Source organism: Triturus cristatus, chromosome 4_2 (assembly GCF_964204655.1).
Source record: "Triturus cristatus chromosome 4_2, aTriCri1.1, whole genome shotgun sequence".
NCBI lineage: Eukaryota > Metazoa > Chordata > Amphibia > Caudata > Salamandridae > Triturus > Triturus cristatus.
The window spans coordinates 845863442-845891264 of record NC_140586.1 but is presented as its reverse complement, the minus strand read 5'-3'; the positions used below and the strand labels follow the sequence as shown (position 1 = coordinate 845891264).

Here is a 27823-nt window from a genome sequence, read left to right as displayed (position 1 = left end):
GTACGTTTAGCCTTGAGGTAGCATATTTGGATGCATTTAACTATCCACCTGGCTATTCCTGATTTGGAGATCGGGTTGCCTTTGTGTGGTGGCGCGAAAGCAACAAAGAGTTGTTTTGTCTTTCGAAAAGGTTTTGTTCTGTCGATGTAATAAAGCAAGGCTCTTTTAACATCTAAGGTATGTAGGGCCCTTTCAGCTACCGAGTCTGGATTTGGGAAAAAGACCGGTAGTTCTACTGATTGGTTAAGGTGGAAAGGGGAAATCACTTTTGGAAGAAATTTAGGGTTTGTCCTAAGAACCACTTTGTTACGGTGTAGTTGTAAGAAAGGTTCTTCAAGTGTAAGGGCTTGTATTTCACTTACTCTGCGCAGGGAAGTGATTGCGATAAGGAAGGCTACCTTCCATGTTAGGAATTGCAATTCACATTTGTGCATAGGTTCAAATGGGGGGCCCATGAGTCTTGTTAGAACCACATTGAGATTCCACACTGGGGCAGGTGGCAATCTTGGGGGAAGAATCCTTTTGAGACCTTCCATAAACGCTTTGATGGCTGGTACCTTAAAAAGGGACAGGTGTTGCCTATTTTGCAAGTAGGCTGCCAAGGCTGCTAGGTGTAATCGTATAGAGGAATACGCTAGGTTGCATCTTTGCAAGTGTAGTAAATAGCAAATGATGTTTTGGATGGAAGCATCCAATGGATGTATGTCATTATTAGCGCAGTAGATGGCAAATCGTTTCCATTTAGCGGCATAACACGCTCTAGTAGTAGGTCGTCTGGCTTCTTTTATGATATTCATACAGTCTGGAGGGAGATTGAGGTAACCGAACTCTAGGACCTCAGGAGCCAGATCGCTAGGTTCAGTGTTTGAGGATCTGGGTGTCTGATTTCTCCATGGTTCTGGGTTAATAGATCCGGGGAGAGGCGTAGCTTTTGATGTGGAACTAAAGATAGTTCCAGAAGTGTGGTGAACCACGGTTGACGTGCCCAAGTGGGAGCCACTAGTATTAGTGTTAGTGACTGTTGTTTCAGTTTGCGTACCACAAATGGAACTAGTGGGAGAGGCGGAAAGGCGTACGCAAATCTGCCTGACCAGTTCATCCATAGGGCATTGCCCTTCGACTGTGGGTGTGGAAACCTGGCGGCGAAGGTTGGGCATTTTGTGTTTTCGGCGGTGGCGAACAGGTCTATGTCTGGTTGTCCCCACTTTTGGAAGAAGGGGAGTAGAACTTTGGGGTGTAGTTCCCATTCGTGGATCTGTTGTGTGTGGCGACTTAGGAGGTCGGCCACTTGATTGTGGATCCCTGGGAGATGTTCTGCTAACAGGTAGATGTTTTGGGGAATTGCCCATCTCCAGATTTGCTGTGCCAGTTGGGACAGTTGGAGAGAGTGTGTCCCTCCCTGTTTCTGTATATAATACATTGTCGTCATGTTGTCTGTGCGTATGAGGACAGTTTTGTTCTTTAGGTGAATTTGAAAGGATTTTAGTGCTAGGAACACTGCTAAGAGTTCCAGGTGGTTGATGTGGAGCAGTTTTTGTTGGCTGGTCCATCTGCCCTGAGTGGTATGGTGGAGGAGGTGGGCTCCCCACCCCGTGAGAGATGCGTCTGTAGTTAGCACAACTTGTGGAAGAGGCTCTAAGAACGGTCTCCCTTTGGACAGGTTGATGGTGTTCCACCATTTCAGTGATCGAAGTGAGCGACTGTCCACCAACACCAGATCGGTAAGTTGTCCGTGAGCTTGGTTCCACTGTTGTGCTAAGCATTCTTGTAAGGGACGCATTTGAAGTCGTGCGTGTGGGACTATGGAGATGCAGGACGCCATCATGCCTAGGAGCTGCATGAACACTCTTGCTGGAAGAGATGGATGAGTTTGAAATTGAGAGATGAGATTTTGTATACTGGCTATCCTGGCTGTGCTGGGATAGGCAATGGCTTTGGATGTATCTATGGTTGCTCCTAGATACTGATGTAAGTGGGAAGGTTGTAGGTGGGATTTGGGGTAGTTGATAGTGAATCCCAAATCGTGGAGAGTTTGAATCGTGCGATGAGTGTGGAGAACGCATTTTTGGTATGTATTGGCTTTTATGAGCCAATCGTCCAGATAGGGGAAGACATGGATCTGTTGTCTTCTGAGATGCGCTGCCACGACTGCTAGGCACTTGGTGAACACTCTGGGTGCTGTTGTTACTCCGAATGGGAGAACTGTAAATTGATAGTGTTGCCCATCTACCACAAATCGTAGATATTTTCTGTGAGCGGGATGCATAGGGATGTGAAAGTATGCGTCCTTGAGGTCCAATGTGGCGAGGAAGTCTCCCTGTTGTAAAAGTGGGAGGACTTGTTGGAGAGTGGTCATGTGAAAATGATCCGAATGTATATACTGGTTTAGTAGTCTGAGATCCAGTATGGGCCTTAGTGTTTTGTCCTTTTTGGGAATGAGGAAGTATAGAGAATATACCCCTTTTCCCTGATGTTGAAGGGGAACTGGTTCTATCGCATGTTTTTGTAACAGGGATTGAACTTCTTGTTTGAGGAGAGAAAGATGATGCGAGGACATTGGACGTTGTTTGGGCGGTATGTTTGGGGGGGATTGTATGAGTTCGAGGCAGTAGCCAGACTGGATAATTTGTCTTACCCACCTGTCTGTGGTGATGGAAGTCCAGACAGGCAGGAATTGTTGGAGTCGTCCCCCGACCGGAGTGGAATGGTCTGGGGGGAGTGGTGGCAAGTCACTGTTTGGTGGCTGGTGAGGTGCGGGTGTTGTTGTTATTGCCCCGTCCCCGACCTTTGTTATTGTTTCCCCTATAACCTCCCCGGAAGTAACCTCTGTTAGGGGATGTTTGTCCAGAATTTTTAAAGGTGGACGTGGTCTCAGTTGATGTGTTTTTGGAGCCTCCTCTATAAAAGGAGCGACGAAAGGAACCCCGGTTCTGTTGAGACTGCAGTGCTCCCATAGACTTGGCAGTTTCATTATCCTTTTTCATTTTTTCTAATGCAGTATCCACTGCAGGGCCAAATAGCTGCTCTTGGTTGAAAGGTTGAGCTAGAATTGCGGTTTGAACCTCCGGTTTAAAACCGGAAATACGGAGCCAGGCATGTCGTCTGAGTAAGACGCCAGTATTGACCGCTCTAGAAGCAGTGTCTGCTGCATCTAAGGCGCATTTAATGGAGGCATTAGATATTAATTTGCCTTCTTGGATGAGGTCAGAGGCCTGGGACTTAAAAGGTTCAGGCAGATGCTGCATAAGGTCCTCAAGTTGGTCATAATGCGCTCTATCATACCTGGCTAACAGGGCCTGGGTATTCGCAATACGCCAATGGTTAGCCGCCTGCGCGGCGACCCGTTTGCCCGAGGCTTCTAAAAGCTTAGACTCCTTGTCTGGGGGAGGCGTTTCTCCAGTTGTCTGAGAGTTAGCGCGCTTCCTGGCATTTGATACGACTAGGGAGTCTAAAGGGAGCTGGGCCTTAATGTATGCAGGGTCTTGCGGGGCTGGTCGGTACTTTTTTTCGATGCGTGGGTTGAGCACCCTAGCTCGAACAGGGTCCTTAAAGACTTCAGTAGCATGCTTTATAACCCCTTTGATCATGGGCAGTATGTGGACAGTCTTTTGTGACTGCTCAAAGGTATCAAGGAGGAAGTCCTCTTCAATGGCGTCTGTGTGTATTGTAACGCCGTGGAATGTTGCTGCCCTATTTATAAGTTGGCCGTACCCTAGGTGGTCATCAGGAGGGGAGGGCTTGGAAGGGTAGGTAGTGGGGTCAGGCATGTCAGGTATAGGATAAGACCAGTCATCCGTGGGTGCTGGGTCTGGGAACGTAAAAGGGTCGTTTGGGTCAGCAGGATCATCAAATAAATCAGGGTCCGCCCCTCCCCCTAAGTCATCATTATCATCCTGTGGAGGAGGTGAATGATAGGGAGATGGTAAAGGTAAAGGTAAAGGAGAAGCAGGAGGAGGAGGGGGGGACGGGTTAGGAGGTAAAACAGGAGAGGAAGGACGAAGTGGTGAAGTAGCACAGTCCTTTTTCCGTATGGGAGCTGGGGGAGGTGTAGTGTCCAGCTTCCGCTTTTTATATGGGATGGCAGTCACATGTCCCGTTTTAGGATTGATGTAGATCCGCTTCTGAGTAGGATCTGGTCGAAAAAGATCATCTGGCTCCGAAGGTGGTGTCTGTGACGTCCGCTTCGGGTCTTTATGAGCTTGTTTCGGCGGGGACGCAGTTTTCGGCTCCGATGATTTTTTCGGGTCCGATGGATTTTTCGGTGCCGACTGATTTTTCGGTGCCGACTGATTTTTCGGTGCCGATTGAGGTTTCGGTGCCGATTGAGGTTTCGGTGCCGATTGAGGTTTCGGTGCCGATTGAGGTTTCGGTGCCGAATGAGTTTTCGGTGCCGATGGACTTTTAGGCATCGATGTTGAAGAACGTTTCGGTGCCGGTGGAGACTTCGGTGCCGAGGAACGTTTCTGTGCCGAAGGAGATTTCGGTCTTGGAGCCTGTTTCGGTGCCAACAATGGGTGTTTGGGTGCCGAGGGTGTTAAAGGCACAATTAGGTGAGGTTTGCTCGAGCCCGAGCCACCCACAGGCTTAGATGTCTTCGGAGCCGGGCCCGAGGGCGGGGCTTCTGAAGAGGATTTCCGGTCGCGACTGGGCCCAACTGGCGGAGTCTTGACCACTGCTTTTTTGGATGGGGCAGGGGCAGGGGGGGTGGTACTCACACGCTGCCCTGGAGTGATGAGGTCATCGGAATCGTCGGCTTCGGACACGATCTCGAGATCTTCGGTGTCGTCTTCGGGAACATCTTGAGCAAAGATGTCCTCCGGTTCTGGAGCTGGTTTGGCCATAATATGGCGTCGAGCTCTTCGGTCCCGGAGGGTCTTCTTCGAACGGAAAGCGGAACAAGCTGGACAGGTGGACTCGTTGTGTTCCGGCGACAGGCAGAGGTTGCAAACCTCGTGGTGGTCACTGTGGGGGAACTTCGCTCCACACTGGGGGCATTTTTTGAAGGGTGTCCTGTCCATCAGCCGCTTCCGGAACCGGTCCGAGTTGATGTCGACGTCGATGGAATACAAATCAAAGAGTTAAATCGATTGCTGGAAGTTTTCTGCTGGAGCGGAAAAAAGTTCATCCGAACCCAATGGCGGAAAAAAACAATCTGCCGATGGAGTGGATGCCCATGCGCACTGTTGTCCAGGGGAGGAGTCACCAACCTCGTGACCAAAGGCTTCTCCGAAGACAACAACAACCTGCAATCATCCGAGCCCAACACCAGATGGCGATCTTATCCTCAGTGTGTGATCTGCAGCTCATATGCCTCGAACAAATACATTTAAAAAGTATGCACGGCAGCTAAATGCGGTCCTACTTCTAGAATAAATACATTAAAAAACGCAGCCACTATAGTGAGAGCGGACTGCCATATATAAACATTAAACAAATAATAAAGTGGGCAGTGTGCTGAGAGGTAGTGGGTGGAATAGGGGTAAGAGCATTAAAAAAAAATAGTGCTCAACAACTTATAGAGCAGACCATCTAACACCACCAGTACAAGGTCCAGTCGTTATGGGAGGTAACAAATGCAGACAAGGTGGTAACAAGGAGGGACTAACAAGTTTAATAATGAATCGGAAGCCAGCGTTTATGAAGGACAAGGGCAGAAGCCAATTAAAATATGGGCACAGAGTGGGCGGAGCTTCTTCCGTACTCCACTACTGCGCGCCTCGCAGCAGCGCATGCGCTGCCCAGGCTCGTCCTAAAAAGGCTCTGAACATGACCAAGAGATTCTTGCTATGTGCCACCTTGAGTAAACGTATGTTTGATCAAGGGGGCAGCTCAGCAAGCTCGAATGCAGACCCTGCTAAAGAAGGTGAAAGTGATGCACAGTCTGGAGGTGGAGTACTGATAATAATCATGTTTTATGTCTAGTCTGGAAAGATTTTGGGGTCAGGAGCTAGAAGACATCAATTGTTCTCTACTGCACAGTCCTTTCTATATAGTGACTCCTTAGTATTACAAGTCAGTTGATCCACCCAAGGCACAAATGGCCCTAGATCATGTTAAATGGGTATTTTAACAACCCACGTTGTGACAGCTGCTAGAGGGACCTTCATTAATGGACTGAGATTTCCAGTTTTCCAGGTAGACTTATCTGGTTTATCAACTAAGCACTGACCCTTTCTGTTAAACTGCAGGGAAAGCTAAACTGGTGTTCAGAGTCCTGCAAACTGGGTGCTTCCTCATCAAAGGAGAGAAATTCTGTAAGGAGTATGAAGGGAGACAGATTGAATAGAACGCCATCCAGTTCCCCAGATCTATCTATTTTTAAAGGATCAAGATATCAAGGAATTTCAGCCAGACATCCAAGCATATCAGGCTGAGAAGGACTAAAGAGGATGGTATTCCTCGAACAACATGCACTGTTAAATTGCCTATTCGGTTGGTCAAAACAGTGGCCACAGGAACAGCAGTTTGATTCAACGAACTACCTTTACTGAACTCATTTGTGCCATATATACTGGTTCTCTGATCAGACTTATAAGATTAGAAGGTAGCGGCTGCAGTTGCTTTAGAATACTGCAGGTCCTTGGAAGTTTCACACCTTTGGGAATAGGTCTTTGAGCCAAATGGTGGTAACTCCATGTGTCCACTGGATGTCACTTTGGGGATTTTTTCTCTTTAGAATCTGTTGACATGTGAGGAAGCCAAAATTATCTTCTATTCAGTACCCCTCATATCTTTTGCAGCCCTGGTTATTGCTAGTTAGAGAATAGCTTACACTGACAGGAAGAATTTTTAAAAGTGGGATCGTTGTAATGAAAAAGTTAAAACCGAGTCTGTCTTTAAATGTTTATGCTCATGAGCCTGGCTAGGGTACAGACATACACATATCCACAATCTGGTGGCATTCTGAGGGGGATGTAGCATGGATTTCTTAGCTCCCATACTCACAGCCTGGATCACTTACCAGGGCTTCCCCTCACATTTCATTCAATGTCCTACCTTGTCCTGCAGTTCTTTGAAGCAAGCCAAACCCAACGACAGGATAGAGCGGGTCCGGGCAGCCAAGCAGATAGATTTGTATCTCTCCTCGATGCATCTGGATAAAAAGAAAATTGGAATGAGGTCAGCAGCGTATATCTCTCCTCCCCTCCCCCCCACTTTACATACACTTAAGAGCTGTGCTATACTTCTCACCTAATAAAGCATGCTGGTTTGGGGCGAACCATTCAACTGCAGCCCTCTCACCCCATAATCAAGATCCACCATAAAGTTATGTAATTGCCTCAATTGTGGCGGAATGAACAAACAAAATAAAAAGCTTTTCTGCTAGGAGGTTAACTCACCCTTGCAACTGACCAACTATTAAAAATGTAAGATCGTCTATGTGGGCTTGATTAGGACCAAGAGCATAAATTTAAAAAAATGGATAGTCTGAATTATCATTCCTTCTAGTCCGTGCCAGCTTATGCCCCAATATACAAAGATGAACCCAGAACCCAGAGTGGTGAAATCAGTACAAAGATATTCAGCTCGTTTATGTACTGTACATTCATTTATATAGCAATTTCTTCCTTTTGCAGCGACAGCGTGGTTAGGCTTTTTGTGCTGGGTCCCCTCAGATATTCTCACTGTCTTAAACCTTTTACCTTTTTTCCTTTACCCAATCTGGGACCTAGTCACAGGACCCTATTGTGAGGGAGTCTTCAGCCACTGCCTGAAAAGCACTTGAAGAGGGCTGAACAGGAAGAGAGCTCAGCAGAAATGAAATTGTCAGCAAAGCTGCGAGTCTTCTATACATATTTTCAATAAAGGGTCAGTAGCACAAACAAATGAATCAAATTATACAACCTCACAAGCATAGTTTGAGCAACCCTTACATTAAAAGAAGATTTATAAGTAAGGTTTTCAGTTTTTACTAATTTTTGAAGACAAATACAAACAGAAAACTATCTATTTTATTGTCCATATTTGTCAATATGGAAGAATACAGAAAATAAGTCTTTTGGACGATACTCACTACGATCAGTCATGAGTGCTAGGTGTGAAGATTGATGGGTCGGAGAGGTAGAAAAATATTAGAAACCTAATAAGGCTTAAATAACTACAACAGCATAGCTGTTCAAGCTGTTCAATGAGGCAAGTAGTTTCAAATTACTGTACTGTAAATGGCTAAAATCCTTTGGACAATAAAACATAAGTAAACATTTGTTGGTTAAATAAATGTGGAAATATCTCCACTGGAGCTACATTTTTACACCAAGCACAAAATAAATATGGATAAATACAGCACAAAATGACCCCCCCCAAAAAAATGGATAAATACAGACGGAAATGTAAAAAAAAAAAAAAAAAAATACATAAAAATGGGGGCCTTATTTATAAGTTACTGGTATTAAGGTGTCCATGAAAACTGCAGAATAGGTAGTCCATGCCCTGCCCCCACAATACTACAAAATCCTGGGAGATTTCCTGCCTTTTGGTTCCACCTAATTTGTAAACATATCCAATGCTTACCACCCACTTGGACTAGCTGTTTTCTCAGGTGCACACAACAGCCCTCCTCTCCAGTCCTCAAACACTTTGCCACTTCTCTTGCTGTACTCACTCGCGAACTTTGCATCAGCACTTGGAAGCATGAGATCATGAAGCACCTTACATGTAAAGGTTTGTTCAAATGTTTGATTACTTACTGGTTCATTAAACTCTTCCTGGACCCAAGGCCGCTCAGCTCCTGAACACAAAGACAGAAATTAAGTCCTAGAATCACATTCTGAGAAGGTGTTGGATGTGGCATTCAAGTGAAATAAGGGCAAAGTGTATAGCAAGCATTGATCAGCTCACAATGTGTAGGCAGGCCCCTAGGACTTTGTCCTTCTAAACAACATGGACTACTTTCAATTCCAACAATACCAATGTGACATCTCTCCTTAACACATCAGTATTCTTTCCAAATATCTTTAGTGTTGTCAAAAAAACAGGACACGCTATATTAATTCCTGGTCAAGGTATGGCGAAGACATAAATGTATCATACACAAGCCGACTAACATTTATGAGTTAGAGATTGGAACCTGTAAAGGAGAAGTTGGCCTAACTCGTGGTGTACTCCATAGGTCAGGAGACCCAAAAACGTGCCAGATTTTCCAGGATAGGCTAATAAGAAACTTACATACAATTAGTCTAAATGGAACTCGTACATAATCACTAATGGCCAGGAAAATCTAGCGCAGATCTAGAAAAGACCTGCGCTGGACACACCTAGGATTACGTTTTGATCTGGAAGCGACTACCGTATTAGTCTGAAGATTTGCACAATTCAAGCGGTTTATTTTGCTACCCATTGACTTAACTCAAAGATGACCTCCCTCAGTATTACATTACCCATGTGCTGTTTGAACTGTATTTTCCAGGTTGGCTGAAATTTGCACAACTCATTTCTGACTAAAGTATAAAAAGGCTTGTAGAGGGGCTGACATTTTCTGGTCAATTTGTGAAACTGGATTTACTGAGTACAAGGAGCAGCTAACTTTGTCCTTGATCAGTTGCCATTCAAGTGCCACATTCGATTAAAAAAAATTGCAGTGTCTAGCTTCAAGTTGCCCCAAACTTTCTTCTGTGTTTTTACCTTAATCCTATGATACAACGAGAACACTTTGAGAGTGTTTCATTTAAATGCATTTATGAAAGTCATTAAGCATGGCACACTTCTCATTCTAAAAATAAAATAAGTATTATATGCATGCCCTAAGAATCTTATACAAAAATAAGTTAAGCACAATGTAATCCCAAATTAAAGATAATTTTGATACATGATTGATGGCAGAATATGTTTAAAGCATCAAATATAATCAGAATGTATCCCATCTAAATGTGTAATCAATTCAAGCTACCTAAGCACACAATTTTAAATTAGTGCCTATGAATTTCGAATTATAAATTTGTGCAATACACGAGAGAGCTCAAACCAACACAAATACTTATGCAAAGAAGGGAAGGACATTAGCATATCAGATGAGACCTAACCCCCTCTCCCCTTGCTTATACAACATCCAATTGGAAGGGAGTGCTTTGCCCGTTTACTAGAAATGGAAGAGATGGCTTTCTAAAAGAAAATATTTTCTGCAGTAAAGATGCTACAAAAATAAATAAATGGACTAACATTTACAGGCTTATTTCATATAACACTTGGGTACTTTCTTCTCCTTTGAAAAATTTGTGAATATTCTGGCCATTCAGAAGCCTCAAACCCCTAATTGTTTAGTTTGTGAGACTGCTGTTAAGTAAAATAATTTGAGCATATAATGTGGACCATTTTGTTTTCCCATTTATGTTTTCTAACACAATATCATTTCTTCCAAATGTACACACAAAAAGCCATAGACTTCCCAGCCTCAGACAGACTTACTGTGTCAAGAGCTATGAAGGTGGATGTCTTTATGGCCAGGAGCATAGAAGGCCAGAGCTCTTTAAAGTTGTCATTCTGCACATCAATCACCGGGACTTTCAAGAAGGCCATTTTCACATCCTCTGTTCTAAGAAAAGTAGACATGGGTTAAGGGAAATCCCACTTTATACTAATCCCAATATCAAGTCTTGAACAGTCTCAATAATTACCAGAATGTCATTCACTCCATGATGGAAGCACAATCTCTAAGAGAGCCAAGTCATTCAAGGACCCCACGCGGTGCAGTTCATAGCACTCAATGCCATTATCGAATATAGACGTTAACATGGGGTGTGGCAAAGTAGAATGCCACACCCCATGAGGCCCCCGTCCGTCTGCCCCAAACTCCAGTAATCCTCACATGAATGCTGCTGCCTGCACCAGAGTGGAGAAGTAAGAGTGTGATGAGGTGAACCTCCCAGCAATGATGGCACTGTAGTCTGGGCCTCCTAGCTCCCCAGCTTTAGGAGAAAACTAAATGTATGCACAGACAGACAAAAACAAAAGATGGTGCTGGGCAAGAGCCAGGGACTGAAATGTGGGAGAGCCACATAACCGGCCACCAGAGACCAGGAAACTGCAGGGAGATGAGTGCTGGGAGCGATTGGAGACCAATCCAGCAATTGATCGAACCCAGATGCCCTACATGAAAGAGCTTGCGCCAGGCGAGCACGGATGCAGGCCAGAACGACAGGCAAACAACTAGTATGTCTGCCGCCTCAAGCAGGGAGAGCGGTAGGAGCCCAGTGGGCATTTGTAAAGTAAGAAGGGACAACCCAGACATTACTGAACTGCAACACTCTCCCTGTGCAGTAAAGGTGTCTGGGAACGAAATATTCTGACACACCAGTACTACACCCCCCCCCCCCGCCCCCAACACCATCTTTCCACAACCAACCAATATGGAAAGCATGTTACTCTGGGTGGCGTGGCAAACAGTAGGGGCTTCCAGTTGCTTTCTTCCTCACATCCGAGATCTGACCCCCGAATATGTGACACAGAGGCAGGTGGAATAACGAGACAAAAAACGTTATTCAGGCTGAGCTAATGGGGGTGGGGTGAGGTGCCTGGAGACCCTTGCACTTGTGCGGGTTGCAGGTTGCACTCTGACCTCAGATGGCTGCTGTGTCTGCCTGGATACCCTTGGATGCCACAGACACAAGTATTAGCAAAGCCACTGGGTATTTACCAAGAGGACTCTTGTGTTACTTGACCGCTAACCGTCCCTTTGGCTATCAGACAGCAAGAGCCGTTAGGAGATCTGCTGCAACACAGCTTGTATTGCAAAAGTGGTCATATCCTAAAAATGGCCAAGCTGAGGGCCTTGAAGCAGCATCCAACGTGGTGGGGGTGGACGACATGGGGGTGGACGACGTGGGGGTGATGGTGGACGGGGTGATGGTGGACGGGGTGGGGGTGGACGACGTGGGGGTGGGGGTGGACGACGTGGTGGGGGGGGGGGGGACGACGTGGTGGGGGGGGACGACGTGGTGGGGGGGGACGACGTGGGGGTGGGGGACGACGTGGGGGTGGGGGACGACGTGGGGGTGGGGGACGACGTGGGGGTGGGGGACGACGTGGGGGTGGGGGACGACGTGGGGGTGGGGGACGACGTGGGGGTGGGGGACGACGTGGGGGTGGGGGACGACGTGGGGGTGGGGGACGACGTGGGGGTGGGGGACGACGTGGGGGTGGGGGACGACGTGGGGGTGGGGGACGACGTGGGGGTGGGGGACGACGTGGGGGTGGGGGACGACGTGGGGGTGGGGGACGACGTGGGGGTGGGGGACGACGTGGGGGACGACGTGGGGGTGGGGGACGACGTGGGGGTGGGGGACGACGTGGGGGTGGGGGACGACGTGGGGGTGGGGGACGACGTGGGGGTGGGGGACGACGTGGGGGTGGGGGACGACGTGGGGGTGGGGGACGACGTGGGGGTGGGGGACGACGTGGGGGACGACGTGGGGGTGGGGGACGACGTGGGGGTGGGGGACGACGTGGGGGTGGGGGACGACGTGGGGGTGGGGGACGACGTGGGGGTGGGGGACGACGTGGGGGTGGGGGACGACGTGGGGGTGGGGGACGACGTGGGGGTGGGGGACGACGTGGGGGTGGGGGACGACGTGGGGGTGGGGGACGACGTGGGGGTGGGGGACGACGTGGGGGTGGGGGACGACGTGGGGGTGGGGGACGACGTGGGGGTGGGGGACGACGTGGGGGTGGGGGACGACGTGGGGGTGGGGGACGACGTGGGGGTGGGGGACGACGTGGGGGTGGGGGACGACGTGGGGGTGGGGGACGACGTGGGGGTGGGGGACGACGTGGGGGTGGGGGACGACGTGGGGGACGACGTGGTTGTGGGGTGGTGGACGACGTGGTTGTGGGGTGGTGGACGACGTGGTGGTGGGGGTGGTGGACGACGTGGTGGTGGGGGTGGTGGACGACGTGGTGGTGGGGGTGGTGGACGACGTGGTGGTGGGGGTGGTGGACGACGTGGTGGTGGTGGGGGTGGTGGAAGACGTGGTGGTGGGGGTGGTGGACGACGTGGTGGTGGGGGTGGTGGACGACGTGGTGGTGGGGGTGGTGGACGACGTGGTGGTGGACGACGTGGTTGTGGGGGTGGTGGACGACGTGGTGGTGGGGGTGGTGGACGACGTGGTGGTGGGGGTGGTGGACGACGTGGTGGTGGGGGTGGTGGACGACGTGGTGGTGGGGGTGGTGGACGACGTGGTGGTTGGGGTGGTGGACGACGTGGTGGTGGGGTGGTGGACGACGTGGTGGTGGGGTGGTGGACGACGTGGTGGTGGGGTGGTGGACGACGTGGTGGTGGGGTGGTGGACGACGTGGTGGTGGTGGGGTGGTGGACGACGTGGTGGTGGGGTGGTGGACGACGTGGTGGTGGGGTGGTGGACGACGTGGTGGTGGGGTGGTGGACGACGTGGTGGTGGGGTGGTGGACGACGTGGTGGTGGGGTGGTGGACGACGTGGTGGTGGGGTGGTGGACGACGTGGTGGTGGGGTGGTGGACGACGTGGTGGTGGGGTGGTGGACGACGTGGTGGACGACGTGGTGGTGGGGTGGTGGTGGACGACGTGGTGGTGGGGTGGTGGACGACGTGGTGGTGCTGGACGACGTGGTGGTGGGGGTGCTGGACGACATGGTGGTGCTGGACGACGTGGTGGTGGGGGTGCTGGACGACGTGGTGGTGGGGGTGCTGGACGACGTGGTGGTGGGGGTGCTGGACGACGTGGTGGTGGGGGTGCTGGACGACGTGGTGGTGGGGGTGCTGGACGACGTGGTGGTGGGGGTGCTGGTGGACGACGTGGAAACCGCTAGGAATCGAGCACTTTCCACACCTAGAAACTCACTCCTCAAAAAGAGTGGGAGTGTGACGAACAAGAAACACACCAATACCAAAGAAATAGGCCTCATAACTGACTATCATGTGGAGAGTAGGGCAATTCACAAAATAGTGTCAAAGCACTGGCACTTATTACTGCTCGACAAATCAGTGGAGAATTGCCTGACTGGCAAACCCAAGATTGTACACAGAAGGAATAGAACTATGAGGGATATACTATGTAATACCTACCTCCCACCGATGCCCAAGACGCTTTCTTGGCTACCTGCAAAACCAAAAGGATTCTATAGGTGTACCCATTGTAACATGTGCCCCTTGGCGATAAATGGCATCAAGGAATTCAGCTATAACACGTGTGCGACTCACTATATCAGAGACTTCATGAACTGTGATTCAAAGTTTGTAGTTTACTGCATAGTGTGTACCTGTAACCAAATCTATATTGGTAGCACTATTCGTGCGCTCAAGGAAAGGATTCAGGAACACATGAGGGCTATTCGGAAAAATGACCAGAGCTACCCTCTGGCAGTGCATTTTAATACTATGCACTCAGATGACTTACTACACAACATTAAGTTTCATGGGATTACTCAAGCCTTCAATCACCCCAGAGGGGGTGATCGTACACTGAATCTCAGAAAGCTTGAGGCACAATGGATTATTAGGCTACGGGCCGTAGAACAGGGAATCAACTTTGATAGAGAACTACAAGTGTTTCTTAGAGACTAAAATGTCTGGGCTCTGATTGTATCTGAAAGTTGTCATAACGTCTAGGATGCCAATTGGAATGATTATGATTTACATTGTGTATACTAACCCTCACAGTTCCTTTTTGCTTATGTTTTAATTAATTCAAAACTTTCTTCTTTTTCCTTTCCCTTTTGCTTACTCAGCTCATAGGGTACGGACAGACAGGTTCTGAAGCCTACTCGGCTCTTGTAGACGGACTAATAAAGTTTTTTTCGCAACTTAAAATAATGCGTAGAAAGCAATGGATAGCATGGATTGACTACTCTCCCTAGCTTGAATACTTAATGAAGGATGATTACTTGGTTCCCGGTTACCGCTCACGGGATTGACTGTTAATGTACAGTATAATGTTCGGCCATATACTCATCTTTACTCATGATGGATTTCCCTTTCCAATATGGCGGACATATTAGCAGGAAGTATAGTCCTGTTCATTTTGGACTTGGGAACAGGAAGTCCAATTAAGATGTGAAGTCTGTTTACTCTTTCTAGCTTGGAATTGAAATAGAGGGGACGGGACTGTCGTAGACCGCCACCACGGACACCGGCTGCACGACTTGCGAAATTACTGGAGAGCTTTCCTAGTAAGTGATCACAAGATAGTCCGCGCGCATTTCGGAGACGTTAACTAATTTAGCATGGGACGTATGTCCTTTCTCATAACATGTATCACAGTATGCCTAACGCTTGTTACCGTTGTTAACACAGGCACCTACCATAGTGCTTTTTGGGAGAACGCTCGGCAACATGGCTCCCTTCACAAGTTACTAAGTAAGATTACGGGTTTTATTATCTTTATTTAAACTGAATATGTATGTCTTCCCACTTTTGCGTTTCTTGAAATATATTCAGAGTGGCTCCAACATATACTCTTGGGCGCTGCGTTTGTAAACAATTGTTTTTGGTATGGAAGTGTGTGTTTTTGTCTTGCACTCAGGACTCGGTGACAGTGGGTCTTTTGCCTTTTAGATTGTTCTCACTTATCAAAAGGGGAATGTAGAAGTGCTTTCCCTCCCTATTACCGACACAAGGACCTGTGTTTTAATAGTGTGACTCTTTCAGCTATCATACTGATTTGACTGTATTCAGAACAGAACTTCTGTGGGGGTAAGAACTGATGTTACCAATACTTTCGCTTATAAAAAGGGTCCTGCCAATGATTTGAGCACATTGAATCTATTTTATACACGCCATCAATGACTTTGTTCTTCGCATTTAATGTTGGTGAAACCTTTCCTAATTTTGTAACCTTATTTTCAGGCCCTGGCGAAATTTTCGTTTTCACTTTGACTACGCAGACTTCTGCGCGGGAGGGGCTTTCTGAATGAGCAAACTACAATAAGTTAATATCGTGTACACTACTGCCGGCCTCAGCATACCGTAGAATATTGGTTAGTTTTTTAAGAAATGAAATCATGCTGAATGGGCATGGATTAGCCGTAGACCCACATTGTTTCTTTCTTTTACTCTACTAGGCACGTGCCTGGTTGCCATAAAATCCCGCTAGATACGTTAACCAGGGTTCGGATTCTCTGACCCTGGATTTTTGGATTACTCAAAAAACCCCCACATAGGAATACAGACACAAGGTAAATGGATGTCAGGAACGAGTTGGTGAAAGTTTCAGTGCCAAGAAACTTGTTGATGTTTGGTCTGTAATCAATCTTGTGTTCTTACATGGTTATTTCATATATATCTATTCCAGAATACGGATAGACTCATATTACTCATCTTGATCTTTTCGGGATAATACCTTGCCCCAGAATTGGAACTATACTTGGGACTACTATGGCTTGATACTACTCTTTATGCCTATACAAGATCCAACAGAAGGTAAAACTGTAAGATCCTATATTGCTTGACCGAACAGATTAGAAAGCTCTCTAAAATCTTACTACGGGTTCCAGGTTCTTACCTACTTACTTTAGTGACTATTGGACTTTTTACTTATTTCACATATTCTGATTGGTGACATGGTGTTTTGGATCTATTTCTCCTGCTTTTGGCTTGACCTGAGTATTGGGCTCTTTGTGAATATTACTGTACCAATGCATGCTTGGACATTTCACTACTTTCGGTGGAATGGGTCCTTTCGGTGGGATTAACTCTGATTCACGTGACTGGAGATAACAAACATGAACATAATCAAAGGAGTGAATTAGATTGATGATTCTTTATCCATACGAGGATTGTGTTTAAATGTTCTTTAATTTCACTTTAACAGCCTTGAAGAAGTTACATCGGTAACTAAACACGTGTCGGCTGTTCTGGGATTACTACCTCACTGAATTTCGAATACGCTTGCAGGTCTCAAATTTGTACTCTGATTTTTGAAAGTTTTTGTACCACGTATGCCCATGAACCATTTCTGTAATGATATTTGGAATCTTGAATCACATGTTAATTAAACCATGTATGTGCTATGATTGAACTTCATTGGTACAGTACCGTTTATTGTGGAAATTATTGGGGGGAAGTTGTAACTGTCAATAAGGTTGCGTTAGACTGCTCACCTTTCACTTTACTGTGTGACACACTAATCTGTTACTTTGAGTGCCGGGATAGTACCCTGTTGAAAAGTATGTTCTAGCCACCAGCACCCTTGTTTGGGCCTAGTGGACTCTCGCATCCTAGGTAGTGGGATGCTCTTCTATCCGGATGGGCACCTTAAAACTATTCTAGCTACTAGGGAATAGATGTGCGACCTAATTCCATCACTACCTTGTCTAGGATTGTTGTGGACGACGTGGTGGTGGGGGTGGTGGTGGACGACGTGGTGGTGGGGGTGGTGGTGGACGACGTGGTGGTGGGGGTGGTGGTGGACGACGTGGTGGTGGGGGTGGTGGTGGACGACGTGGTGGTGGGGGTGGTGGTGGACGACGTGGTGGGGTGGTGGATGACGTGGTGGGGTGGTGGACGACGTGGTGGTGGGGGGGTGGTGGTGGGGGTGGTGGACGACGTGGTGGTGGGGGTGGTGGACGACGTGGTGGTGTGGGTGGTGGACGACGTGGTGGTGTGGGTGGTGGACGACGTGGTGGTGTGGGTGGTGGACGACGTGGTGGTGTGGGTGGTGGACGACGTGGTGGTGTGGGTGGTGGACGACGTGGTGGTGTGGGTGGTGGACGACGTGGTGGTGGGGGTGGTGGACGACGTGGTGGTGGGGGTGGTGGACGACGTGGTGGTGGTGGGGGTGGTGGACGACGTGGTGGTGGGGGTGGTGGACGACGTGGTGGTGGTGGGGGGTGGACGACGTGGTGGTGGTGGGGGGTGGACGATGTGGTGGTGGTGGGGGGTGGACGACGTGGTGGTGGACGACGTGGTGGTGGTGGGGGGTGGACGACGTGGTGGTGGACGACGTGGTGGTGGTGGGGGGTGGACGACGTGGTGGTGGACGACGTGGTGGTGGTGGGGGGTGGACGACGTGGTGGTGGACGACGTGGTGGTGGTGGTGGGGGGTGGACGACGTGGTGGTGGTGGGGGGTGGACGACGTGGTGGTGGTGGGGGGTGGTGGGGGGTGGACGACGTGGTGGTGGTGGGGGGTGGACGACGTGGTGGTGGTGGGGGGTGGACGACGTGGTGGTGGTGGGGGGTGGACGACGTGGTGGTGGTGGGGGGTGGACGACGTGGTGGTGGTGGGGGGTGGACGACGTGGTGGTGGTGGGGGGTGGACGACGTGGTGGTGGGGGGTGGACGACGTGGTGGTGGGGGGTGGACGACGTGGTGGTGGGGGTGGACGACGTGGTGGTGGGGGTGGACGACGTGGTGGACGACGTGGTGGGGGTGGTAGACATGGTGGTGGTGGACGACGTGGTGGTGGTGGGGGGGTGAACGACGTGGTGGGGGTGGTGGTGGACGACGTGGTGGTGGTGGGGGTGGTGGTGGACGACGTGGTGGTGGACGACGTGGTGGTGGGGGTGGTGGACGACGTGGTGGTGGGGGTGGTGGACGACGTGGTGGTGGGGGTGGTGGACGACGGGGTGGTGGACGACGGGGTGGTGGGGGACGGGGTGGTTGGGGTGGTGGAAGACGGGGTGGTGGGCGACGTGGTGGTGGGGGTGGTGGACGACGTGGTGGTGGGGGTGGTGGACGAAGTGGTTGTGGGGGTGGTGGACGAAGTGGTGGTGGGGGTGGTGGACGAAGTGGTGGTGGGGGTGGTGGACGAAGTGGTGGTGGGGGTGGTGGACGACGTGGGGGTGGGGGTGGTGGACGACGTGGGGGTGGGGGTGGTGGACGACGTGGGGGTGGGGGTGGTGGACGACGTGGGGGTGGGGGTGGTGGACGACGTGGTGGCGGTGGTGGTGGTGGACGACATGGTGGTGGTGGATGACATGGTAGGGGTGGGGGTGGACAACGTGGGGGTGGACGACGTGGTGGTGGTGGGGGTGGACGACGTGGTGGGGTGGGGGTGGACGACGTGATGGGGTGGACGACGTGGTGGGGGTGGACGACGTGGTGGGGTGGGGGTGGACGACGTGGTGGGGTGGGGGTGGACGACGTGGTGGGGGTGGACGATGTGGTGGACGACGTGGTGGTGGTGGATGACGTGGTGGTGGGGTGGACGACGTGGTGGTGGTGGATGACGTGGTGGTGGGGTGGACGACGTGGTGGGAGTGGACGACGTGGTGGTGGGGGGTGGTGGTGGAAGACGTGGTGGTGGGCGACGTGGTGGTGGGGGTGGTGGACGACGTGGTGGTGGACGACGTGGTGGTGGGGGTGGTGGACGACGTGGTGGGGGACGACGTGGGGGTGGGGGACGACGTGGGGGTGGGGGACGACGTGGGGGTGGGGGACGACGTGGGGGTGGGGGACGACGTGGGGGTGGGGGACGACGTGGGGGTGGGGGACGACGTGGGGGTGGGGGACGACGTGGGGGACGACGTGGTTGTGGGGTGGTGGACGACGTGGTGGTGGGGGTGGTGGACGACGTGGTGGTGGGGGTGGTGGACGACGTGGTGGTGGGGGTGGTGGACGACGTGGTGGTGGGGGTGGTGGACGACGTGGTGGTGGGGGTGGTGGACGACGTGGTGGTGGGGGTGGTGGACGACGTGGTGGTGGGGGTGGTGGACGACGTGGTGGTGGGGGTGGTGGACGACGTGGTGGTGGGGGTGGTGGACGACGTGGTGGTGGGGGTGGTGGACGACGTGGTGGTGGGGGTGGTGGACGACGTGGTGGTGGGGGTGGTGGACGACGTGGGGGTGGTGGACGACGTGGTGGTGGTGGACCACGTGGTGGTGGACGACGTGGGGGTGGTGGACGACGTGGGGGTGGTGGACGACGTGGTGGTGGTGGACGACGTGGTGGTGGGGGTGGTGGACGACGTGGTGGTGGGGGTGGTGGACGACGTGGTGGTGGGGGTGGTGGACGACGTGGTGGTGGGGGTGGTGGACGACGTGGTGGTGGGGGTGGTGGACGACGTGGTGGTGGGGGTGGTGGACGACGTGGTGGTGGGGTGGTGGACGACGTGGTGGTGGGGTGGTGGACGACGTGGTGGTGGGGTGGTGGACGACGTGGTGGTGGGGTGGTGGACGACGTGGTGGTGGGGTGGTGGTGGACGACGTGGTGGTGGGGTGGTGGTGGACGACGTGGTGGTGGGGTGGTGGTGGACGACGTGGTGGTGGGGTGGTGGACGACGTGGTGGTGGGGTGGTGGACGACGTGGTGGTGGGGTGGTGGACGACGTGGTGGTGGGGTGGTGGACGACGTGGTGGTGGGGTGGTGGACGACGTGGTGGTGGGGTGGTGGACGACGTGGTGGTGGGGTGGTGGACGACGTGGTGGTGGGGTGGTGGACGACGTGGTGGTGGGGTGGTGGACGACGTGGTGGTGGGGTGGTGGACGACGTGGTGGTGGGGTGGTGGACGACGTGGTGGTGGGGTGGTGGACGACGTGGTGGTGGGGTGGTGGACGACGTGGTGGTGGGGTGGTGGACGACGTGGTGGTGGGGTGGTGGACGACGTGGTGGACGACGTGGTGGACGACGTGGTGGACGACGTGGTGGACGACGTGGTGGACGACGTGGTGGACGACGTGGTGGACGACGTGGTGGTGGGGTGGTGGTGGACGACGTGGTGGTGGGGTGGTGGACGACGTGGTGGTGCTGGACGACGTGGTGGTGGGGGTGCTGGACGACATGGTGGTGCTGGACGACGTGGTGGTGGGGGTGCTGGACGACGTGGTGGTGGGGGTGCTGGACGACGTGGTGGTGGGGGTGCTGGACGACGTGGTGGTGGGGGTGCTGGACGACGTGGTGGTGGGGGTGCTGGACGACGTGGTGGTGGGGGTGCTGGACGACGTGGTGGTGGGGGTGCTGGACGACGTGGTGGTGGGGGTGCTGGACGACGTGGTAGGGGTGGTGGTGGACGACGTGGTGGTGGGGGTGGTGGTGGACGACGTGGTGGTGGGGGTGGTGGTGGACGACGTGGAAACCGCTAGGAATCGAGCACTTTCCACACCTAGAAACTCACTCCTCAAAAAGAGTGGGAGTGTGACGAACAAGAAACACACCAATACCAAAGAAATAGGCCTCATAACTGACTATCATGTGGAGAGTAGGGCAATTCACAAAATAGTGTCAAAGCACTGGCACTTATTACTGCTCGACAAATCAGTGGAGAATTGCCTGACTGGCAAACCCAAGATTGTACACAGAAGGAATAGAACTATGAGGGATATACTATGTAATACCTACCTCCCACCGATGCCCAAGACGCTTTCTTGGCTACCTGCAAAACCAAAAGGATTCTATAGGTGTACCCATTGTAACATGTGCCCCTTGGCGATAAATGGCATCAAGGAATTCAGCTATAACACGTGTGCGACTCACTATATCAGAGACTTCATGAACTGTGATTCAAAGTTTGTAGTTTACTGCATAGTGTGTACCTGTAACCAAATCTATATTGGTAGCACTATTCGTGCGCTCAAGGAAAGGATTCAGGAACACATGAGGGCTATTCGGAAAAATGACCAGAGCTACCCTCTGGCAGTGCATTTTAATACTATGCACTCAGATGACTTACTACACAACATTAAGTTTCATGGGATTACTCAAGCCTTCAATCACCCCAGAGGGGGTGATCGTACACTGAATCTCAGAAAGCTTGAGGCACAATGGATTATTAGGCTACGGGCCGTAGAACAGGGAATCAACTTTGATAGAGAACTACAAGTGTTTCTTAGAGACTAAAATGTCTGGGCTCTGATTGTATCTGAAAGTTGTCATAACGTCTAGGATGCCAATTGGAATGATTATGATTTACATTGTGTATACTAACCCTCACAGTTCCTTTTTGCTTATGTTTTAATTAATTCAAAACTTTCTTCTTTTTCCTTTCCCTTTTGCTTACTCAGCTCATAGGGTACGGACAGACAGGTTCTGAAGCCTACTCGGCTCTTGTAGACGGACTAATAAAGTTTTTTTCGCAACTTAAAATAATGCGTAGAAAGCAATGGATAGCATGGATTGACTACTCTCCCTAGCTTGAATACTTAATGAAGGATGATTACTTGGTTCCCGGTTACCGCTCACGGGATTGACTTAATGTACAGTATAATGTTCGGCCATATACTCATCTTTACTCATGATGGATTTCCCTTTCCAATATGGCGGACATATTAGCAGGAAGTATAGTCCTGTTCATTTTGGACTTGGGAACAGGAAGTCCAATTAAGATGTGAAGTCTGTTTACTCTTTCTAGCTTGGAATTGAAATAGAGGGGACGGGACTGTCGTAGACCGCCACCACGGACACCGGCTGCACGACTTGCGAAATTACTGGAGAGCTTTCCTAGTAAGTGATCACAAGATAGTCCGCGCGCATTTCGGAGACGTTAACTAATTTAGCATGGGACGTATGTCCTTTCTCATAACATGTATCACAGTATGCCTAACGCTTGTTACCGTTGTTAACACAGGCACCTACCATAGTGCTTTTTGGGAGAACGCTCGGCAACATGGCTCCCTTCACAAGTTACTAAGTAAGATTACGGGTTTTATTATCTTTATTTAAACTGAATATGTATGTCTTCCCACTTTTGCGTTTCTTGAAATATATTCAGAGTGGCTCCAACATATACTCTTGGGCGCTGCGTTTGTAAACAATTGTTTTTGGTATGGAAGTGTGTGTTTTTGTCTTGCACTCAGGACTCGGTGACAGTGGGTCTTTTGCCTTTTAGATTGTTCTCACTTATCAAAAGGGGAATGTAGAAGTGCTTTCCCTCCCTATTACCGACACAAGGACCTGTGTTTTAATAGTGTGACTCTTTCAGCTATCATACTGATTTGACTGTATTCAGAACAGAACTTCTGTGGGGGTAAGAACTGATGTTACCAATACTTTCGCTTATAAAAAGGGTCCTGCCAATGATTTGAGCACATTGAATCTATTTTATACACGCCATCAATGACTTTGTTCTTCGCATTTAATGTTGGTGAAACCTTTCCTAATTTTGTAACCTTATTTTCAGGCCCTGGCGAAATTTTCGTTTTCACTTTGACTACGCAGACTTCTGCGCGGGAGGGGCTTTCTGAATGAGCAAACTACAATAAGTTAATATCGTGTACACTACTGCCGGCCTCAGCATACCGTAGAATATTGGTTAGTTTTTTAAGAAATGAAATCATGCTGAATGGGCATGGATTAGCCGTAGACCCACATTGTTTCTTTCTTTTACTCTACTAGGCACGTGCCTGGTTGCCATAAAATCCCGCTAGATACGTTAACCAGGGTTCGGATTCTCTGACCCTGGATTTTTGGATTACTCAAAAAACCCCCACATAGGAATACAGACACAAGGTAAATGGATGTCAGGAACGAGTTGGTGAAAGTTTCAGTGCCAAGAAACTTGTTGATGTTTGGTCTGTAATCAATCTTGTGTTCTTACATGGTTATTTCATATATATCTATTCCAGAATACGGATAGACTCATATTACTCATCTTGATCTTTTCGGGATAATACCTTGCCCCAGAATTGGAACTATACTTGGGACTACTATGGCTTGATACTACTCTTTATGCCTATACAAGATCCAACAGAAGGTAAAACTGTAAGATCCTATATTGCTTGACCGAACAGATTAGAAAGCGCTCTAAAATCTTACTACGGGTTCCAGGTTCTTACCTACTTACTTTAGTGACTATTGGACTTTTTACTTATTTCACATATTCTGATTGGTGACATGGTGTTTTGGATCTATTTCTCCTGCTTTTGGCTTGACCTGAGTATTGGGCTCTTTGTGAATATTACTGTACCAATGCATGCTTGGACATTTCACTACTTTCGGTGGAATGGGTCCTTTCGGTGGGATTAACTCTGATTCACGTGACTGGAGATAACAAACATGAACATAATCAAAGGAGTGAATTAGATTGATGATTCTTTATCCATACGAGGATTGTGTTTAAATGTTCTTTAATTTCACTTTAACAGCCTTGAAGAAGTTACATCGGTAACTAAACACGTGTCGGCTGTTCTGGGATTATTACCTCACTGAATTTCGAATACGCTTGCAGGTCTCAAATTTGTACTCTGATTTTTGAAAGTTTTTGTACCACGTATGCCCATGAACCATTTCTGTAATGATATTTGGAATCTTGAATCACATGTTAATTAAACCATGTATGTGCTATGATTGAACTTCATTGGTACAGTACCGTTTATTGTGGAAATTATTGGGGGGAAGTTGTAACTGTCAATAAGGTTGCGTTAGACTGCTCACCTTTCACTTTACTGTGTGACACACTAATCTGTTACTTTGAGTGCCGGGATAGTACCCTGTTGAAAAGTATGTTCTAGCCACCAGCACCCTTGTTTGGGCCTAGTGGACTCTCGCATCCTAGGTAGTGGGATGCTCTTCTATCCGGATGGGCACCTTAAAACTATTCTAGCTACTAGGGAATAGATGTGCGACCTAATTCCATCACTACCTTGTCTAGGATTGTTGTGGACGACGTGGTGGTGGGGGTGGTGGTGGACGACGTGGTGGTGGGGGTGGTGGTGGACGACGTGGTGGTGGGGGTGGTGGTGGACGACGTGGTGGTGGGGGTGGTGGTGGACGACGTGGTGGGGTGGTGGACGACGTGGTGGGGTGGTGGACGACGTGGGGGGGTGGTGGACGACGTGGTGGTGGGGGGGGTGGTGGTGGGGGTGGTGGACGACGTGGTGGTGGGGGTGGTGGACGACGTGGTGGTGTGGGTGGTGGACGACGTGGTGGTGGGGGTGGTGGACGACGTGGTGGTGGGGGTGGTGGACGACGTGGTGGTGGGGGTGGTGGACGACGTGGTGGTGGGGGTGGTGGACGACGTGGTGGTGGGGGTGGTGGACGACGTGGTGGTGGTGGGGGGTGGACGACGTGGTGGTGGTGGGGGGTGGACGACGTGGTGGTGGTGGGGGGTGGACGATGTGGTGGTGGTGGGGGGTGGACGACGTGGTGGTGGACGACGTGGTGGTGGTGGGGGGTGGACGACGTGGTGGTGGACGACGTGGTGGTGGTGGGGGGTGGACGACGTGGTGGTGGACGACGTGGTGGTGGTGGGGGGTGGACGACGTGGTGGTGGACGACGTGGTGGTGGTGGGGGGTGGACGACGTGGTGGTGGACGACGTGGTGGTGGTGGTGGGGGGTGGACGACGTGGTGGTGGTGGGGGGTGGACGACGTGGTGGTGGTGGGGGGTGGACGACGTGGTGGTGGTGGGGGGTGGACGACGTGGTGGTGGTGGGGGGTGGACGACGTGGTGGTGGTGGGGGGTGGACGACGTGGTGGTGGTGGGGGGTGGACGACGTGGTGGTGGGGGGTGGACGACGTGGTGGTGGGGGGTGGACGACGTGGTGGTGGGGGGTGGACGACGTGGTGGTGGGGGTGGACGACGTGGTGGTGGGGGTGGACGACGTGGTGGTGGGGGTGGACGACGTGGTGGTGGGGGTGGACGACGTGGTGGACGACGTGGTGGGGGTGGTAGACATGGTGGTGGTGGACGACGTGGTGGTGGTGGGGGGGTGAACGACGTGGTGGGGGTGGTGGTGGACGACGTGGTGGTGGTGGGGGTGGTGGTGGACGACGTGGTGGTGGACGACGTGGTGGTGGGGGTGGTGGACGACGTGGTGGTGGGGGTGGTGGACGACGTGGTGGTGGGGGTGGTGGACGACGGGGTGGTGGACGACGGGGTGGTTGGGGTGGTGGAAGACGGGGTGGTGGGCGACGTGGTGGTGGGGGTGGTGGACGATGTGGGGGTGGACGACGTGGTGGTGGGGGTGGTGGACGACGTGGTGGTGGGGGTGGTGGACGACATGGTGGGGGTGGGGGTGGACAACGTGGTGGTGGACGACGTGGTGGTGGTGGGGGTGGACGACGTGGTGGGGTGGGGGTGGACGACGTGATGGGGGTTGACGACGTGGTGGGGGTGGACGACGTGGTGGGGTGGGGGTGGACGACGTGGTGGGGTGGGGGTGGACGACGTGGTGGGGGTGGGGGTGGACGATGTGGTGGACGACGTGGTGGTGGTGGGGGTGGATGACATGGTGGTGGTGGATGACATGGTGGTGGTGGATGACGTGGTGGTGGGGTGGACGACGTGGTGGTGGGGGGTGGTGGTGGACGACGTGGTGGTGGGGGGGTGGTGGACGACGTGGTGGAAGACGTGGTGGTGGGCGACGTGGTGGTGGGGGTGGGGGACGACGTGGTGGTGGGGGACGACGTGGGGGTGGGGGACGACGTGGGGGTGGGGGACGACGTGGGGGTGGGGGACGACGTGGGGGTGGGGGACGACGTGGGGGTGGGGGACGACGTGGGGGTGGGGGACGACGTGGGGGTGGGGGACGACGTGGGGGTGGGGGACGACGTGGGGGTGGGGGACGACGTGGGGGTGGGGGACGACGTGGGGGTGGGGGACGACGTGGGGGTGGGGGACGACGTGGGGGTGGGGGACGACGTGGGGGTGGGGGACGACGTGGGGGACGACGTGGGGGTGGGGGACGACGTGGGGGTGGGGGACGACGTGGGGGTGGGGGACGACGTGGGGGTGGGGGACGACGTGGGGGTGGGGGACGACGTGGGGGTGGGGGACGACGTGGGGGTGGGGGACGACGTGGGGGTGGGGGACGACGTGGGGGTGGGGGACGACGTGGGGGACGACGTGGTTGTGGGGTGGTGGACGACGTGGTGGTGGGGGTGGTGGACGACGTGGTGGTGGGGGTGGTGGACGACGTGGTGGTGGGGGTGGTGGACGACGTGGTGGTGGGGGTGGTGGACGACGTGGTGGTGGGGGTGGTGGACGACGTGGTGGTGGGGGTGGTGGACGACGTGGTGGTGGGGGTGGTGGACGACGTGGTGGTGGGGGTGGTGGACGACGTGGTGGTGGACGACGTGGTGGTGGGGGTGGTGGACGACGTGGTGGTGGGGGTGGTGGACGACGTGGTGGTGGGGTGGTGGACGACGTGGTGGTGGGGTGGTGGACGACGTGGTGGTGGGGTGGTGGACGACGTGGTGGTGGGGTGGTGGACGACGTGGTGGTGGGGTGGTGGACGACGTGGTGGTGGGGTGGTGGACGACGTGGTGGTGGGGTGGTGGACGACGTGGTGGTGGGGTGGTGGACGACGTGGTGGTGGGGTGGTGGACGACGTGGTGGTGGGGTGGTGGACGACGTGGTGGTGGGGTGGTGGACGACGTGGTGGTGGGGTGGTGGACGACGTGGTGGTGGGGTGGTGGACGACGTGGTGGTGGGGTGGTGGACGACGTGGTGGACGACGTGGTGGTGGTGGACGACGTGGTGGTGGGGTGGTGGACGACGTGGTGGTGCTGGACGACGTGGTGGTGGGGGTGCTGGACGACATGGTGGTGCTGGACGACGTGGTGGTGGGGGTGCTGGAAGACGTGGTGGTGGGGGTGCTGGACGACGTGGTGGTGGGGGTGCTGGACGACGTGGTGGTGGGGGTGCTGGACGACGTGGTGGTGGGGGTGCTGGACGACGTGGTGGTGGGGGTGCTGGACGACGTGGTGGTGGGGGTGCTGGACGACGTGGTAGGGGTGGTGGTGGACGACGTGGTGGTGGGGGTGGTGGTGGACGACGTGGAAACCGCTAGGAATCGAGCACTTTCCACACCTAGAAACTCACTCCTCAAAAAGAGTGGGAGTGTGACGAACAAGAAACACACCAATACCAAAGAAATAGGCCTCATAACTGACTATCATGTGGAGAGTAGGGCAATTCACAAAATAGTGTCAAAGCACTGGCACTTATTACTGCTCGACAAATCAGTGGAGAATTGCCTGACTGGCAA

The 27823-nt window shown here is 52.3% G+C and overlaps 1 protein-coding gene and 1 long non-coding RNA gene across 5 annotated transcripts in view; one reads left to right on the top strand and one right to left on the bottom strand.

Annotated features, from left to right (window-relative positions):
- TOE1 (target of EGR1, exonuclease) overlaps nucleotides 1-27823 on the bottom strand; it is a 214207-nt gene that overhangs the window by 48657 nt on the left and 137727 nt on the right. For 3 of the 4 annotated variants that reach the window (XM_085602825.1, XM_085602823.1, XM_085602824.1), the window contains exons 2-4: nucleotides 10402-10528; nucleotides 8688-8728; nucleotides 6997-7093 (exon numbers count right to left, since the gene is read on the bottom strand). In XM_085602825.1, coding sequence (XP_085458951.1) covers nucleotides 6997-7093; nucleotides 8688-8728; nucleotides 10402-10512 — 249 coding nt within the window. In that variant the 5' untranslated portion in view covers nucleotides 10513-10528. The remainder of the gene's footprint in view (nucleotides 1-6996; nucleotides 7094-8687; nucleotides 8729-10401; nucleotides 10529-27823) is intronic. The other variant, XM_085602826.1, reaches the window with a different exon arrangement.
- On the top strand, nucleotides 16256-24026 carry LOC146835244 (uncharacterized). Its single transcript, XR_014960395.1, has 4 exons — nucleotides 16256-16383; nucleotides 16775-16857; nucleotides 23460-23587; nucleotides 23979-24026. It is a non-coding gene; the product is annotated as an uncharacterized LOC146835244 (long non-coding RNA).